This window comes from Somniosus microcephalus, chromosome 29 (genome assembly GCF_052327205.1).
Source record: "Somniosus microcephalus isolate GS21.2 chromosome 29, FLI_Smic_1.0, whole genome shotgun sequence".
NCBI classification, from domain to species: Eukaryota; Metazoa; Chordata; class Chondrichthyes; order Squaliformes; family Somniosidae; genus Somniosus; species Somniosus microcephalus.
This window is the reverse complement of record NC_141015.1, coordinates 34,930,345-34,949,619: the sequence shown is the minus strand read 5'-3', so window position 1 is coordinate 34,949,619 and position 19,275 is coordinate 34,930,345. Positions and strand designations below refer to the sequence as shown.

The window sequence follows — 19,275 nt, the reverse complement described above, 5'->3', positions numbered from 1 at the left end:
GAATGTGTGCAAACATAAGCACATAAAAGAAATAGGAGCAGGAATAGGCCACTTGGCCCCTCGAGCCTGCTCCGCCATTCAATAAAATCATGGCTGATCTTGGGTTCAAAGCCACTTCCCTGCCCGCTCCCCATAACCCATCACTCCCTTATCTTGCAAAAATCTGTCTAACTCCACCTTAAATGTATTTACTGACCCAGCCTCCACGGCTCTCTGGGGCAGAGAATTCCACAGATTTATGACCCTCTGAGAGAAGAAATTCCTCCTCATCTCAGTTCTAAAAGGGCGACCCTTTATTCTGAGACTGTGCCCCCCGAGTTCTAGATTTCTCCACGAGGGGAAACATCCTCTCTGCATCTACCTTGTCGAGTCCCCTTGGTATCTTATATGTTTCCATAAGATCACCTCTTATTCTTCTAAATTCCAATGAGTATAGGCCCAACCTGCTCAACCTTTCTTCATAAGTCAACCCCCTAATCTCTGGAATTAATCTAGTGAATCGTCTCTGAACTGCCTCCAATGCAAGTATATCCTTCCTTAAATAAGGAGATCAAAACTGTACGCAGTACTCAAGGTGTGGTCTCAGCAATACCCTGTGCTGTTGCAGCAGGACTTCCCTGCTTATATACTCCAACCCCCTTGCAATAAAGGCCAACATTCCATTTGCCTTTTTGATTACTTGCGGTACCTGCATACTAACTTTGTGTTTCATGCACAAGGACCCCCAGGTCCCTCTGAACTGTAGCATTTTGTAATCTCTCTCTATTTAAATAATAATTTGCTTTTTTATTTTTCCTGCCAAAGTGGATAACCTCGCACTTTCCCACATGATACTCCATCTGCCAAATGTTTGCCCACTCACTTAGCCTGTCTATATCCCTTTGCAGATTCTTTGAGTCCTCTGGCCAAGTGCACAGACAGTCCCTGCCCTTCAAAGCATAGGAAACATAGGAACAGGAGTAGGCTGTTCAGCCCCTTGAGCCTAATCCGCCATTCAATTCGATCATGGCTGATCTGTACCTCAGCTCCATTGACCCGCCTTTTCTCCATACCCCTTGATACCCTTACTGAACAAAAATCTATCAATCTCAGTCTTGAAAGCTCCAGTTGTCCCCCGGGATCCAATTGACCCAGCCTTTTGGCGGAGAGAATTCCAGAGTTCGACTACTTTTATGTGGAAAGTGTTCTTCCTGATTTCCCTCCTGAAAGGCTCAGCTCTAATTTTAAGAATAGGCCCCCCGCCTTGTTCTAGGTTCATCCACAAGGGGAAATAGTTTCTCTGTATCTACCCTATCGAATCCCTTTACTGTATGTGCAGTGCTTTGAGACATTTCTGCGAGGCATGATGAGGCGTTATAGAAACACAAGTCTTTGTTGTTGTTTCGGTGAACAGACCTTGCTAGGATTGTTCAAACCTGGCATCTTCCCGAGTTAAATCAGAACAAGGAAGAACGAACGAACTTGCATTTATATTGCGCCTTTCATGACCTCAGGATGTCCCAAAGCGCTTTACAGCCAATTAAATATTTTTGAAGTGTAGTCACTGTTGTAATGTAGGAAACGCGGCAGACAATCTGCGCACAGCAAGCTCCCACAAAAAGCAATGAGATAATGACCAGATCATCAGTTTCAGCTGTTGGTTGAAGGATAAATGGTTGGTCAGGAGAACTCCCCTGCTCTTCTTTGAAATAGTGCCGTGGGATCTTTAACATCCACCTGAGAGCGCAGACGGGGCCTCGGTTTAACGTCTCATCTGAAAGACGGCACCTCCGACAACACAGCGCTCCCTCGGCACTGCACTGAAGCGTCAGCCTTGAATATGTGCTCAAGTCTCTGGAGTGGGGACTTGAACCCACAACCTTCTGACTCAGGGTGCTACTCACTGAGCCGCGGCCGAGTGTACGGGTGCCTACTCCAAGCACAGAGATCCAGTCACCTTTCCCATTCACTTCCTAAAAGACAGATCCGAGCGAGACATTTCTTTCAGAATGCAAGTGTTGTGCGTAGCTCCCACTTTGCACTCTCAGATGATGGAACGCACTGCAGGTAATCGTGAGCATTCCCCGGACACCCACTTCTTGCACAGTTGCAGGTTGTGGTGCTGCAGCTTTCTGCTACCCATATCCACGCATGTGTTTCTGCAGTAACGTTGTGTAGTTACAAGTGGAGATGGTGTGAAATCACAGATCTTCAGGGGGGCAATCACAAATGCTCTATCAACAGTCTCTAATTCCTTCTTCCAAGTCACTATTGCAGTTAATTAGTGTGGGCTTGAGATCTGCAGATCACTAGTCTGCTACTGTACAGCTCTTTATTTCCCTTCTATAGCTGGTCTATAAGCAGTGCTATTTACAGGACTGCTTAACATAAAAGGTGAAGGATAGTCCGCTGAATCAGTGGTGTGTTTTTTTCACTCTGGGTCTCTCGGTGACATCGCTGCAGTTCGCTCTTCATTGGGTAAGAATTTGTTTCTTTTCTCAAATACATCAATCAATGCATTTATAAAGAGACACTGGAAGAGTAGGCTCGACAAAATGTGGACCTCCTGGACTTCTCTTCCATGGGTAGCACAATCGCCTCTGAGTCAGAAGGTCGTGGGTTCAAGTCCCACACCAGAGACTTAAGCACAAAAATCTTGGCTGACGCTCCCAGCAGTGCTGAGGGAGTGCTGCACTGTCGGAGGTGCCGCCTTTCGGGTGAGACGTTAAACCGAGGCCCCATCTGCCCTCTAAGGTGGGCGTAAAATTTCCCACGCCACTATTTCGAAGAGCTGGGGAGTTATCCCCCGTGTCCTGGCCAATATTTATCCCTCACTCAACATCACTAAAACAGATATTTTGGTCATGATCACAATGCTGCTTGTGGGAGCTTGCTGTGCACAAATTGGATGCTGCGTTTCCTAAACTGTAACAGTGACCACACTGCAAAACAACTTAATTGGCTGTAAAGCTCTTTGGGAATATCTTGAGGTTGTGAAAGGCGCTATATAAATGCAAGTCTTCCTGTTTTTTCGTTTTAAGGCTTCATGATGAGGTACATCGATAGAGTTTTTCTAGCCAAAGGTATTAAGGGATGGGGAGCCAAGACGGGTGGATGGACTTAGGATGCAGATCAGCCATGATGTCACTCAATGCCACCAATATCAACACGTGTCGGATTCTTGTGATAGTTCAGACTAAGTATGGTAAATTGCTCAAAATACCTGCACTCTAGTAAAAGAATCCAAGAAGTTGTAAGAACGTAAGAATTAGAAGCAGGAGTCAGCCATTCGGCCCCTCGAGCCTGCTCCACCATTCAATAAGATCATGGCTGATCTTCTATCTCAACTCCACTTTCCTGCACGATCCCCATATCCAAAAATCTATCGATCTTTGTCTTGAATATACTCAACGACTGAGCCTCCACAGCCCTCTGGGGTAGAGAATTCCAAAGATTCACCACCCTCTGAGTGAAGACATTTCTCCTTGTACATGAATATAATAAAAGGAAAATAGAAGATCTATGTTCAGGACACTGCAAAAATGAAGATTGCAGTTTCAACAATGCTATCTCCACCTAGAGGGGCCATGAACCACATTTTGTGCTCAAATGACATTTTGTCACATCAGATGAGCGGCCCACTCCCGTTCCCATGTATCTCTCTGCATTATCTGAATTAGCCTTGCATTTATAATGCACCTTATTGTGCATCAGAAACTTCGCACAGAATGAACTACTTTTCGAGTGCAGTGGCTGTGATGTAGGCGGCCGTGATGTGCACAGCAAGATCCCGCAAGCAGCGACGGGGCTGAATGACCGTCAAACCTCTTTAGGGTAATGTGGATAGAGGAAGGACTGCTGGTCGGAACATTGGGAGAACTTCCTGCTCCAATGCCGTGAGATCTTTTATAACATCTCACCGAACCGCCAGAACAGAGAAGATGAGAGCCTCTGGTTTTAATACATCATCCGTAAGACTGTACGCTCACTTGCTGCTGCACTGGAGTATCAGCCCAGATTGCATGCCTACATCCTGGAATGGGGTTTGAACCGACAACAGCAATTTATATTCATAAAGCACCTTTAACGTAATAAAACGTCCCAAGGTGCTTCACAGGAGCATTATCAAAAACAAAATTTGACACCAAGCCATATAAGGAGATGTTAGGGCAAATGACCAAAAGCTTGGTCAAAAAGAAAGAAAGACTTGCATTTCTATAGCGTCTTTCACGACCACTGGACGTCTCAAAGCGCTTTACAGCCAATGAAGTGCTTTTTGAAGTGTAGTCACTGTTGTAATGTGGGAAACACGGCAGCCAATTTGCGCACAGCAAGTTCCCACAAACAGCAATGTGATAATGACCAGATAATCTGTTTTTGTGCTGTTGATTGAGGGATAAATGTTGGCCCCAGGACACCGGGGAGAACTCCCCTGCTCTTCTTCGAAATAGTGCCATGGGATCTGATGCAAGAAAACTACTAGGCACTCGGTCTAAGCGTTAAACAAAGCTTTAATCCACTGTTTTACAACATGGAGGTCTAGTTGTGTCCTTCACTAGTTCCTGTTAAGAATGTCCTGCACAAGCTGGGCCCGTGCCCGAGTATTTATACTCTCCCTGGACAGCGCCACCCGCAGGCCGCTCAGTATTATTTCATAAGTCTTTCTTTCATGAATGACTGATTCATGTCAGGATCTTTTGCGTCCACCTGAGAGGGCAGACGAGACCTCGGTTTAACGTCTCATCCGAAAGACAGCACCTCCGACAATGCAGCACTCCCTCAGCACTGCACTGGGAGCGTCAGCCTAGATTTATGTGCTTAAGTCCCTGGAGCAGGACTTGAACCCACAACCTTCTGATTCAGGGGCGAGTGTGCCACCCACTGAACCACAGCTGACACTGTGTAAAGTAGGTTTTAAGGAGCATCTTAAAGGAAGAAAGAGAAGTGGAGAGGCGAAGACCCAGGCAGCGGAAGGCACAGCCGCCAATGGTGGAGCGATTAAAATCGGAAATGCTCAAAAGGCCAGAATAGGCGGAGCGTAGAGATCTCGGTGGGGGGGTTTGTTGTGGGGCTGGAGGAGATTAGAGAGATAGGGAGAGGCAAGGCCATGGAGGGATTTGAAAACAAGGATTAAAAGCGAGGCATTGCTTGACCGGGAGCCAATGTAGGTGAAGAGGCAAGAGCGCTACCAATGAAACCAAGCAGACACATCTGGGCTTCTCCGAAAGGAAAACATTTCCTTAAACTACCAACCTGACACCAACAAAACAATCGAGAAGTCAGTGTGGTTTAACCTGCAAGTTATAATGTCTTTTGGATATTGGTTAAGTGCAGCTTTTTTTTTGTATTTGGACCGATCCTCACTCGTCTGTTAATAAAGCCACGTTTGACTCACAAGTTAATGAGATTTCATTCCAGCTCTCAGCAATGTGTTATATATATCCTGCGGTCCAGAGACTGATCAACAGTGGAACACAATCATGAGGCTGGGCAGAAATAGTTAGAAGGTGGCGCTGCCAAAACTATGTGGCAAATAAATCTTCGAGCAATGCATTTAACATCAAATAAGACAATTAAGGTGATGTCGTCTGCAGACCTCTGTTTTCAGGATTTGGTGACAATTAGATTACACAGAGTAATCCTGTGTACTCTGCAATTTATAGGACGTCGAGGCTGGATTGCCATTTCCTGAATTACTGCGTGCTGTAAAATTCCTTTTGTCAGATTTTTACGCTGTAAGATGCCAGATTCACCACATCAAAAGAACTGCTTTGTAAAAAAAAATGAAACACAAAGAAGCCTGCAATAAATTGTCTTTTCGCCCTGACCACAAGAGAAAGAAAGACTTGCATTTCTATAGCGCCTTTCACAACCACCGGACGTCCCAAAGCGCTTTACAGACAATGAAGTACTTTTTGAAGTGTTGTAATGTAGGAAACGCGGCAGCCAATTTGCGCACAGCAAGCTCCCACAAACAACAACGTGATAAAGATTGGATAACCTGTTTTTAGTAATGTTAATTGAGGGGTAAATAGTGGCCCCAGGATACCTGGGATGACTCCCCTGCTCTTTTTCGAAATAGTGGCCATGGGATCTTTTACGTCCACCTGAGGGGGCAGACGGGGCCTCGGTTTAACATCTCATCCGAAAGATGGCATCTCCGACGGTGCAGTATGGGTAGAAATCCATTTTGGGCGGAAGCGCAAAATGGACGGTATCGCGTCGACTGCCCATTACACGCCCCGCCCCGCCCCATATTCAGTTCCACTGCCCTCGTATGAAATGTCCTGTTGTACAGTTACCGCTCGGGGGAGTGGTGGATAGAGGGGCCTAAGAGAGCAGTTTAACAAGACCATGGAAAAGCAAATGGGATACTGTTTTTATTTTTTTTTAATTTTTTTTTTTATAAAAGGGGCATTAAATTCCAGTGGTACCCAGCACACACTTGGCTTTGTATCTTGCCAACCTGCACCTAAACCTTTTGGGCCGAGGTTAAACCTTTTGGGCCGAGGTAAGTGAGGCGCATTCCCACTGGAAAAGAGGACGCATTCATCCTGGGCAAAAGGAAACTCTACTTATGTGAATTTCTCAATTGTTTCAGTGGCTTTTAAGCAGGGTGATGGATTTCTGTGCGTCAAAGACTTGATTGACAAAGTGAATCTCTGCTGTCTAACTCCAGTTAATTAAAGCACATATCTAGGGCATGCCACCTTAAGTCAATGTTAATCTTGTTCGCAAAACACTAAACTACAGCCCAAGGGAAACGATGCACTACATTAATTATGGCCATTTATTCACTGCACCAGGGATTGGATTGATCGGTTATTATTTTTCTGAAATTGTATCAGGGAAATTATCATTTCCTTCAAGAAAGGTGTCAACCGCAAGGAGGTTCGGAGACAGTAAATGATGCAGAAAGGCAAATCCAGAGAAACAGGGCAGTGGGGACAAGGAAGCACAACCAGCAAGCTTCAGACTGCTGTCAAGAGGATCTTTGCACACAGAGTGCCCAACGCCTGAGGGAGGCAGGAAGCCTGGGACCATGTCATAAACCATTGGATCCCTGTGATGGGGAGCCTTTACATTGTGTCTGGCTCACGAGCTAGAACGGCCTCTCTCCTCAGTGCGCATCTTGTGAAAGCAAACTCACGCGGTATTTATTACCCATTCCATATATATATATATTATATAACACAGTGAGCTCTTTTTAAAAAAAATTATTACTCATACATCTGCAATTTCCTCACCCATTTCTTTTAATACTCGGGGATGGAAACCATCAGATCCTGGAGATTTGTCTATCTTGAGTCCCATTATTTTCTCCATTACCAGTTGTTTAAAACTTAAATTAAATCCACTAAGTACCTCCCGTTGAGTTATTTGTCGGCTCCCTTGTACCATTGGTATTTTGTCCTCCTCCTCCAGTGTGAAAACGGATACAAAGCACTCATTTAACAATCTACCATTTTCTTATTGTCCATCACGAGGTGTGTGGCACGCTCGATGGACCACATGGTCTTCTCCTGCCCGTCAATCTTCGCATGTTCAGAGACCTTTCAGGGTGTTTCTTTTCTCTCCCATTAACATCAAGTGTCACCGCCAACTCTCCACTACTATAGGCTCCAATCCATCATGCTCAAAAAGGTTTACAGGAAACTCTCGATTTACCGGCACCTAAATAACCGGAAATCTCTGTTAACCGGCAAAATTCAAGAGTAGGTTCAGGTAAGATTTACTTCATATTAGTGGCCGTTCCTGGGTCTGTGGCTGTGTAACCGGGGTTCGCTCACTTGTTGCTAAGCAACAGGGAAGCCTGGATTTGTTGCTGTGTACGGAGTTCTCGTACCTTTTAACTATACCTCTCTGTAATCCGGACTTATTGATAAACCGGCACCACGCCGGTGCCGGATAAAAAAAAGAGTTTCCTGTACTAATAACAGCAATATACAAGTTGTAGCTCGTTTCTACTTCAGTCCCAAACAAAATAAGGCAAAATAAAAGATGCAATAAAATTGTACTTTTACGAGAAAACGTGCAGTTACTCACAGGTCAAATATGAGGTAGTGAAACCCTTCTTCTGATATGCTGTCATGGAGACGTACTGGAACGAGAAAGTGGAACATTTAGATTCATCGTGGGTAATAACTTTGTTATAAATATTGTAACGTCTTGTGTCTAGAATCACTGCACCAGGGATTGGATTGATCGGTTATTATTTTTCTGAAATTGTATCGGGGAAATTATCATTTCCTTCAAGAAATTATCATTTCCTTCCTGCTTCAATTTGACAAAAATATTTTTTAAAAAGGAAAGAAAGCCAGTCATTTCCTGCTGGGTTTTTCTGACCTTGATAATTAGAGCTCTCGCCAAGGCCTTACAAGCCGCGACTAACCAACAGAAACATTCTTTGACAATTAGCTTCCAACTGACCTTAGGCTGTGCTTGCTTAGAGTACTTCTTCAACAGGCCATCGTGAACACATCTCCAGCAGCTTAAAAAACACAACCAAAGCTCAGACGACCCAACATCACCAAAACAAATAATCTGGTCAATACCTCACTGTGGGAGCTTGCTGCGCGCAAATTGACTGCCGCGTTGCCTACATTACAACAGCGACTTCACGTCAGGAAGTAACCAGTTGGCCGCGAAGTGCTTTGGGACGTCCGGAGGTGGTGAAAGGCGCTATAGAAATTCAAGTCTTTCTTTTACCCATGAGCAACATCATGAGAAATCAGGTAATACTACAACAAAAAAGTACCATTTGGACTTGCAGTTCAATGGTTAGTAATCTTTCGTCAGTGCTCACTAAAGAGAGCAGCAAGCGTCAATGAAGGTTGACGACTGGTTAGTGTATGGAGTTTAAAAGAATGAGAGGTGATCTTATTGAAACATGTAAGATACTGAGGGGGGGGCTCAACAAGGTAGATGCAGAGAGGATGTTTCCCCTCGTGGGGGAATCTAGAACTCGGGGGCACAGTTTCAGAATAAAGGGTCGCCCTTTTAGAACTGAGATGAGGAGGAATTTCTTCTCTCAGAGGGTCGTAAATCTTTGGAATTCTCTGCCCCAGAGAGCCGTGGAGGCTGGGTCATTGAATATATTTAAGGTGGAGATAGACAGATTTTTGCAAGATAAGGGGGTGAAGGGTTATGGGGGGGGGGGGGGGGAGGCGGGCAGGGAAGTGGCTCTGAGCCCAAGATCAGCCATGATTTTATTGAATGGCGGAGCAGGCTCGAGGGGCCAAGTGGCCTATTTCTTATGTATGGACACCACCAAGCATGCCACATCTTCAAACAGAAGTCAATTTTTCTTCCACTTCTGGTAATGAGACATTGGGCTGGATTTTATCAATGGAGGCGAGTAGGAGGCGGGACTCCCACTTTTGCTGTTGTAGTCCCCCCTTCATTGAGTTGTTGCCAACCCACCTGATATTCCCTTGAATGACCTTGTTGAGCCCGCCCAGCAGGCTCAGCAGGCCAAGTAAGGGCCACCCGGCAACAGGTGATGTCACAGATTGACATTTCATCTGTCAAGAGCTTTTGACAGATGAAATATCAGCGTTTGACAGCTCTTTGAAGCTGTCAAACACTGACAATCTGTACTCCAAGTTAATTCCTTCCTCTCAGGCTGATTTAGAGATCTCTCCAGAACAGAAAGCTGAATGCTGCAGATTTTGACAGCTCGCGGCCATTCTGCTTTCTGTGCCGGTGAGATGAGGGACTCCCGAGACCTGAAGGAAGGAAGGCTGTAAAGGGAAGTAAAGGTTAGTAGAACTTCTTTAAACACTTTACACAGACCAAACACACTTACCTCTGCACTCATGCACCCATCACTCACCTGAACACCGGACATCTCGAGCCCTCCAAGTCCTTCAGCCCGACGGCCCGCCTCGCTAACTTGGCGTGGTTTGGAGCCGTCGGGAATCACACTTCAGGAATAAAAATAGGGATTAGGCTAAAAACTGCCTGTTAACAGGCAGTTAATTGGCACTAATCCCCTTCCCGCCTCGGGGAGGCGGGTCCCAGCACAGGTCAGGTACCCGCCTCCTGTGAAATGGGCATGGAGGCAGGATGGGTTCGTGCCCCCCGATTTCGCAATTTTAACCCCCCACAAGCCTCCAATCCCGCCTCAACGGCCCGATGAAATGCGAGCCCATTGTTTCTTAACTCCCGTATTTTCCTTAGTGTGCTAATTTCAATGAAAATGGAATCACACACGGTGTTTACAACAACAACTTGCATTTATATAACACCTTTAGCCCAGTAAACGTCCCAAGGCGCTTCACAGGAGCGATTATCAAACAAAATTTGACACCGAGCCACATAAGGAGATATTAGGACAGATGACCAAAAGCTTGGTCAAAGAGGTCGGTTTTAAGGAGCATGTTACAGGAGGAGAGGGAGGTGGCGAGGCGGAGAGATTCAGGGAGGGAATTCCGGAATTAGGGCCTAGGCAGCTGAAGGCACGGCATTAAAATTGGGGATGCGCAAGAGGCCAGAATTCCTTAGACCATCCCACAGAGGATAACAGGGGCCATTTTGTGAACCTATGCTTCAGTATGGAAGCCTCACCCACCAGGAACGTGATTTTATAACATTACCCAAACTGCCGTAACTAGTCAGGCTGTTAAAGTTTTACCAGCAGCAGAATAAATATCAGAACGCAAGTCACAAACAGGGCAAGTGACCTGGAACGGCACAACTTCCTGCAAAACATTCCAACAGTGTGTCATGCAAGATGCTCTGAGTAATTCAATTTTGTATAAAAAGTCCTAGAGGCGAACACCAATTTCTCAGTGGACTGGGCGATCACTTGCCCTACCCAGCCCGTTGCCTGATTCTGGACTTCACAAAAGGTGGCAAGTCCTAGTGTCAGTGATGATACAATCACCAAGTCTACTTGACATAAACACTTGGGGGGGGGGGGGGGGGGGGGTGCGGGGAGGGAAATTGAGTTGCGCCACTACTTTTAGCGCCCCGAAAAAATTAGCACACCCGCGGCTGAAGTTCATCGGTAGCGCCCCAAGAGGGAAGCGGGGTGCTACTGGAAGCGCCCCGCCTCCCTCTTGGGGCGCTGTGAGTGAATATCGCGGCGCTACGTGCTGCAGGCCTTCCTCCCCTTCTTAAAGGGAAGGGGCCTTGCGCAGTGCAACCCGGGACCCAGCTGGGCCACCAGGGATCGGAGTGCCGAAAAGGGAGCCCGGCACTCAAGAGAAGTGCTGGGCTCACGGCACACAGCCGGCACTCCGCGGGGGGGCTTCAGAGGAGGCCGGGGGCGACAGAGGGGGCAGGCGGCCAGCAACAAAAATGGCCGCCCGGCACCTTCCCTTTAATTAGCGCCCCCCCCCCCCCCCCCGACATAGCGTCTGGCGGTAAGTCAGGGGGCGCTACCGAAGATCGCGAGCGGGGAGCTGCGCACGGCGATGACGACATCGCTGGTGGTGCAGCGCCACAGGGCGCTAACGATTACTGCCGCTGCTAACCTCCCGCTGAATTTCATGGGAGGCGTTGCCGGTGCCGCGCCCGGGCGCTAGTTGCTTTGCGCCTCCTGTTAACGCCCTCTTAGGGCGCTAAAGGGAGGTGCAAAGCAACCGAATTTTTAGGCCTCGAGATTTGCAACCACACACACACACACACACACTCACACTCACACTCACACTCACACTCACACTCACACTCACACTCACACTCACACTCACACTCTCTTTTCAGCCTGCCTCAGTTGGTAATAGTCCTTCCTCTGAGGCAGAAGGTTTAGGCTCAAACCCCAGTCCAGTACTTCAGCACACAATCGAAGCAGTACTGAGGGAATGTTATATTGTCAGAGGTGTTAATGCACCCACCATCCCGACTTGGACATATATCGGCCGTTCCTTCATCGTCGCTGGGACAAAATCCCGGATCTCCCGACTTAACAGCACTGTGGGAGCACCTTCACCACACTGACTGCAGGGGTTCAAGGCGGCGGCTCACCACTGCCTTCTCAAGGGCAATTAGGGATGGGCAATAAATGCCGACCTTGCCAGCGACGCCCACATCCCCGAGAAGGAATTAAATGAAAGCAGGCAGCTGAACTGCATTCAGGTCTCCTTGCAATGCCAGTCCATAACTGGGTCATGGGAGGTGACAGAGTCTGCTACGAAGTGAATGGGAGCGCCTCCGCGACACCTGCCCTGCGAGCTGCCTTTCTGAGAAAGCGCACAGTTGGGTAACGGACATTTTGTATAAAACTGTTCCCCTGCGGTGACAACAAGAAAAGGGTTTCAGCGCACACGAGACAGTAAACTGTGGCCAGCAATCCTCATGACTCATGTCGCCACAGTGGGGATTGCTCTGCACAAAATGTCTGTTTACAGGCTGACCCGGCCCAGCAGTTTTACAGCACTTCTCATGGAATACAAAAAAGGATATAAAAAGACACAGCTGTATCGGCACGCTTTAGAAAACCTCTCTGCTTATATAATGATTCGGATTTGGGAATGTGACCGGGAGGAACACAGCCTTTCTTCTTGCTGCGAAGAAGCGGAAAGGTTTATTTCCCTGCCAGCTTAACATTCAACGGAGGTACACTGTCGCTGCTCACTGTTGCCATGGCGATAGGTGAACTGCTTTTTCCAAACCCGCATCACCTGGGGTTCCAGGCTAGGAGAAAGTGACAGTCCAATGCGGACAGTTGACAGAACGGTCTCTCCAGAGGGGCGTGAGCCGCCCACATCTGGAGCCAGTGCACACCTACGCAGTGTTAAACATGCCCCATTCTGGATTTACAATCAACATATCCCTGCAAACAAAGGCTGCCTGGCAATTTGCACTGCAGTCAAAGAAAATGCAACATAACAATGCAAAAATCCACTTGATCCAAAGAGGTTCTCAGCTGAAAGTAAAGGTCTCGTGTCTTAGGGACTAGTCTCAAGTCTATGCATGAAATTAGGGAGCATAAATAAAAGTCGGACATGCTAGAATTGCACAGTAGGTTATTGAGCATCTGAAAGAGAGGTAAATGTTTTGGGTAGGGTTCAATGATGTGTTTATTTTAAACTATTTCCTTTGTAACCCAAGATTAAATGAATGAATTTCCAAATTCTGCTTTTATTTCAGATATCCAGTATTTGCTATTTTTCCCTTTCATTTCTTGGTCTTGAATACTATGGGCTCGAATTTCCAAGCCCCGAGGAGGCGGGTTTGGAGGCGGGAAAATTGCAGAATCGGGGGGCAGGAACCCATCCCACCCCCAACCCACCTCCGTGCCAATGTTCCAGGAGGCGGGTATCCGACCTGTGCTGGGAGCCGCCTCCCCGAGGCGGGAAGGGGATTAGTGCCAATTAACTGCCTGTTAACAGGTAGTTAACAGGCAGTTTTTTGCCTAATCCCTATTTTTAGCCCTGAAGTGTGGGCTGTCCGACGGCTCCGAACCACGCCAAGTTAGCGTGGCGGACTGGCGGTCTGCAGGGGTTGGAGGGGTCGAGATGTCCGTTGTGCAGGTGAGTGATGGGTGCATGTGTGCAGAGGTAAGTGTGTGAGGTAAGTGTAAAGTGTTTTAATAAGTTTTACTTACCTTTACTTTCTCCTGCAGGCTTCCTCCCTTCAGTTCTCGGGAGTCCCTGAGCTCACCGGCACAGAAAGCAGAATGGCCGCTGAACTGTCAAAAGCTGCAGCCTCTGCTTTCTGGTCTGGAGAGATCTCTAACTGAGTCTGAGTAGAAGGACTCAAGTTAGAGGACAGATTGTCAGTGTTTGACCGCTTCACAGAGCTGTCAATCGCTGATTTTTCATCTGTCAAAAGCTCTTGACAGATGAAATGTCAATCGCTGACGTTACCTGTAACCAGGTGTCCCTTAATTGGCCTGCTGAGCTCACTGGGCTTATCAAGGGAAAATAGCGTGGGTTGGCCACAAGTTGATGGAGGCGGGACTACAACCCAAAAAGTGGGAGTCGCACCTCCAAAAGCTCCCCATTGACAAAATCGAGCCCTATATCTCACTATTTGTGATAGGAACACGGGAACAGGAGGAGGCCATTCAGCCCCTCGAGCCTGTTCCGCCATTCAATGAGATCATGGCTGATCTGCGACCTAACTCCATATACCTGCCTTTACCCCATATCCCTTAATACCTTTGGTTAATAAAAACCTATCAATCTCAGATTTAAAATTAACAATTGACCTAACATCAACTGCTGTTTGCGGAAGAGAGTTCCAAACTTCTACCATCCTTTGTTTGTAGAAGTGTTTCCTAACTTCACTCCTCAAAGGTCTGGCTCTAACTTTTAGGTTATGCCCCCTAGTCTTAGACTCCCCAACCAACAGGGTATCTGGCATACAGGGAAAGTCATCATTATGTTCTAACCAAGCTACTGAGGAATCCATAGAGAGAGAGTGCGTGTGTGTTCGGTATGGAATGCACACATTCTTCCCCTGGGGCCACGCCCCACTTAACTAAACCCAGAGCGTGTAGGCACAGATTGGCAGTGTCAAATTTCTGGCAATCCTCAATTGTCCACAGGAGTCACTGCTGGAGTTTAACCAGCTAAACCCATGCAACCCACTTGAACAGAGCACTAGTTAACCTCCCAATCCTTCTCCAGCCAGAGCACCATACCACACAGGGCACTGGCATGGAGGGCTATCTGGATCCTAGTAGGAAAGATGATAAAGAAAAAAAGAGGAGCTTGCAATTATATACAGGAAACTCTCGTTTAAACGGCACCTAAATATCCGGAATTCTCTATTAACCGGCCAAATTCTCACTCCGAAAACAACACCTCAATAACCGTCAATGTTGCCGAGTCCAAGTCCGAGTCTCCCGCGGTGGCCGAGTTAGTCAGTGGGGGTAGTTCTCCAAACTGCCACTACTCGGCTTCTTGGCGCTGTCGGAAGTCGGAACACCTCAATACCCCTGTAACAGGAGTCTGACTCTCCCGCGCTGCCGGGAGTCTCTTCTGATCCGCCATTTTACAGGGGTACTGTGTGTCTCCCACGCTGCTGGTAGTCATTGCATTGCATTACCCTCAACTGGCAGTACTGTACTTAATCAAGCATCTTCCACCATCCATTTAACACAACATTCTGTAGGTGAGTACCCAATTACTGTATACTGCACATTTCTTGATTTTTTTGATTTTTCTTTGTTCAAAATAGCCTCGGTAGATAACCCTCTCCGTCATCCAGAATTTTTGATCAACTGGAAACACGCCAGTCCCATATACCAAAGAGTTTCCTGTAGCGCCTTTCACGACCTCAGGATGGTCCCAAAGCACTCCACAGCCAATGAAGTACTTTTGAAGCATAGTCACTGTTGCAATGTAGGAAACGCACCAGCCAATTTGTGCACAGCAAGATCCCACAAACAACCGTTGGCCTTTATGATTGCAAAGGGAAAAGTCCGCTTCGGGTGTCAGCTTTCTCTCAGCCGGTAGCAGTCTCGTCTCCGAGTTAGAATGTTGCGAGTTCAAGCCCCACCAAAGGTTTAAGGAATTAACCTGGGATGGCACTTCAGGGCGGTATTGAGGGAGTGCAGCATTGCCAGGAAGGCCGTCTTTCAGATGCAACAATAAACTGAGGTCCTGTCCGCCTGCTCACGTGGACCTAAGAGATCCCATGACATTATTTGAAGAGGAGCGAGGCGTTTTCCCAGTGCCCTAACCAATCGTCCTCGCTCATCCAACACCATTAAAATCCAGAGTATATATTGTGGAACCTTGCTGTGTGCAAATTCTATGCTGCATTTGCCTAAACAACACTAACTGCACTTCAAAAGTACTCCATTGATTGTAAAGTGCTTTGGGACATTCTGAAACATGATAAAGCACTGTATAAAAGCAAGTTCTTCCTTAAACATATTGGTCCAGAAATTCGGGTCTCCATGGGTGAGTACGCACGGGGTACTCACCCGTAGGCCCAATGGAAGTGCCGGTTTCGTGCATGCACTGCGCATGCGCGGGAAACCGGAACCTCCGTTCCCTTGAAAGAAGGGGTTCAGAGATGGAACGCGTGCGCCGGAGAGGCAGCGCGTGTGCATTGAACTTACCTTCCCGAAAAAACCTGGAAAAAAAACGTAAGTCTCCAGGAGTTACACATATAAAAAGCAGGCGCAAGGCCTGCTTTTAACAAGTGGTGAATTAATTAAAATTAAAACATTTTTTCCACAGGTTTATTATTTTTAAATACTTTAAAGAAAGGTAAGTTTATTTTTAGCCCAGTTAGAAAATGTAATTAATTTTTTCAAAAATTTAAATTATTGTTTAAAATAGTTATTTTATATAATTTATAGTTATTTTAAAAATGTGATTTAAAAAAAAATTTATTTGAAGTTTTAGTGATGTTTTGGGGCTTATAGTATTTATGGTTTTGACAGCTCTTCCTGTCAATTTTATGAATGGGCATTTCCCTGCTACCATTGGCTCTCCGTGACCAATGTGATCCCAGGGGACGCATCGAACTAACTGCGCCCCTGGGATATGCAAGCACTGCGCACCGGCAGTTGGAGGCGGCCCAGGATCGGAATCCCACGCGGGCCCATAGCACAACGGCCGGCGCGCTAGGTAAGTGCAGGTCAGAGGCTTGCACCCGCGGAAAGCCTCCGACCCGAATTTCTGGGCCATTATTCTCTCTTAGCAGCAGAATAATACTGCCTGTGTTGCAAGCTGTAATGCTCCTGTTATTGTTAAACAGTGTAACATCTGATTTGTGATCAAAGGTACATTTCTGTATTGAGTGAGCCACGCCTACGCACCCTTAATTCCATATTTATACAGCATTACAAAGACTGAGGCTCACAACATTATTGAAGGAGTTTAAGACTATTCTAGAGACTACATTACAAAGTATTTTCAGCCATTTGGTCCAACTGGTCCATGTGGGTGCTTATGCTCCACATGAGCCTCCTCCCACCCATCAATGTATCCTTCTATTCCTTTGTCCCTCATGTGCTAATATTGCAACGTAAAAAATAACTTGACTAGTTTAACTTGAACTCAATGAACAAACACTGCAAAACCCATTCCCTACCCTCCTTCATTTTATTTTCCCACTGACGTACTGAATTGTCTGTGACGTCAGTGGAGATGTTCTCTCCCGCCCTCCTGCTATCCTCTGTGCTTAGAGGCAAACCCCAGGCTGATCAAACACTGTATTTCATCATGTCAAATACGATTGATTGATTCCTGGGATGAGAGGGATGTCCTATGAGGAGAGGTCGAGTAGAATGGGCCCATGTTCTCTGGAGTTTAGCAGAATGAGAGGCGATCTCACTGAAACATATAAAATTCTTAGAGGGCTTGACAGGGTAGATGCTGAGAGGCTGGAGAGTCTAGAACTAGGGGACATTGTCTCAGGATAAGGGGTCGGCCATTTAGGGCTGAGTTGCAGAGATATTTCTTCAATCAGAGGGTTGTGAAACTTTGGAATTCTCTACCCCAGAGGGCTGTGGATGTTTAGTCGTTGAGTATATTGAAGGCGGAGATCGAGGGATATGGGGATCGGGCGGGAAAGTAGAATTGATGTAGAAGTTCAGCCATGATCTCATTGAATGGCGGAGCAGGCTCGATGGGCCGTATGGCCGACTCCTGCTCCTATTTCTTATGTTCTTACAGCCTTGGAGACTAAAATTCAATGTGATTGCACCGAGCCTACGGTGGATTCAGGTGGGACCAGGCGGGCGAAGAACACTGACTGCTATCAAAGCGCTGCAGCACAGGGGAATTCTAGAGTGCAGACATTCTTCGGTCAGCTCTCTAGTTGCACCAATGATGGCAGCTAATAATTCAGGCCCGCTGTGATTCTCCTTAGAGTAGATGTTCTTGACACTTTCTCAAGATTCCCATTTCAAAATCATGCCTTTCAAACTATCGCAAACATTGCGGAAGGAACTGTTTGCATTAGGCAGCAGTGGAATCAATAATACTGCAAATCTGCCACGAGACACCTGGGGCAATTCACCTTCAAAAGCAAACAGCCCGACCGTTTCCCTGAGGAGTTCATTAAAACGGAACGTGTGACAACCAACATCAAGACAATACACTGTGTGCGTCTGCCAGATTCCATCCTGGTCTTGGGGGAGGGGGGGGGTGCGATTCAGAAACTACGGGCCAAATTTTCCTGGCAAAATAATGGCGAGTTGACAACGCACGGGGTTATTAATGCACTAATCGGCCAGCAAGTTCAGGGGAAGAGGCGGTGCGGCGGGAGTTGCGACTCTCCAGAACTTCTTGCTGGTCGAGTTCCGCCACTCTGCCGTTTGCCTCGCGCAAACGGCATCTCGCCCTCACAATCCACGGGAGCAGAGAAGACCGAGGGGAGACCCAGTAGAAGTCAGAATTGGATCCACAGGCGACCAAACTCTTCCCAGTTGTCCCACAGGGCAGGACCCTTCACATCCCCCTGACCCAGCGAAACCCCAGAGACTGTCCTAACATTATCCTGAACCCCCCCCCGCAAAAATGCACAGTTCCCAAGGTGTGCAGAACCATACGGACAATCCTACATTTGTCAATGTAGGACAAAACTGTACAGTGACTGTCATGAATCTTATCATGACTCATGAAGTAACACTGGGCGGCCAGCTGGTGGCGCCGTCCAAGGAGTATAAATACTCGGGCGTGGGCCCAGCTTGCTCAGGATGTTTCTGTAACCAGGAACTAGTGATGTAACTAGAATCTCATGGTTGTGAAACAGTTGATTAAAGCCTTGTTTTATGCTCAAACCAAGCACTCAGTAGTCTTTACATCAGTGACTCTATAAGGTCACAGGTTCATTATGGATGAGGAAGGTCAACCCCCCTTAATTGATCCATCCAGAGATATCGAAAATTCTCCCCAATTCAGCATCCAATTGTTTCTTAAAAGATTCCAGGATTTTGGCCATCATCCCTGCTTAACAAATAGTGTTTAATCTAATTACATTTTTGGACAGATTCATGCTCGACAAGCTCTCGTCCAATGAAAACAATTCTGTTGAGTTCCACACCTTGGTGTTCACCAAGGCCACAGAAAGAAATTACTGTTGACGATGCTGACGGGCGATTGCATCATGCATTCTTATGACATTCTGCTACTCGTATCCCAACTCGCACCAAGTCCCGTTCACCCACCCTCACCTGTGCTCGTTGACCTGCACCGACTCCCAGTCCAGAAATGCCTCGATTTTAAAATTCTCATCCTCACGTTCAAATCGCTCCATGACCTCGCCCCTCCCTATCTCTGTGATCTCCTCCTCCAGTCCTACAACCCTCCGAGATCTCTGCCTTCCTCCAACTCTGGCCTCTTGTGCACTACATTCCATCCCATCCCATCATTGGCGGCTATG

The 19,275-nt window shown here is 47.0% G+C and overlaps 1 protein-coding gene across 17 annotated transcripts in view; it reads right to left on the bottom strand.

The window, feature by feature from the left end:
* The window catches only part of LOC147098633 (calcium/calmodulin-dependent protein kinase type II subunit gamma), a 442,156-nt gene that overhangs the window by 193,897 nt on the left and 228,984 nt on the right, over nt 1–19,275 (bottom strand). For all 17 annotated transcript variants that reach the window (XM_085970577.1, XM_085970580.1, XM_085970582.1 and 14 more), the window contains exon 4: nt 8,026–8,080. In XM_085970577.1, coding sequence (XP_085826703.1) covers nt 8,026–8,080 — 55 coding nt within the window. The remainder of the gene's footprint in view (nt 1–8,025; nt 8,081–19,275) is intronic.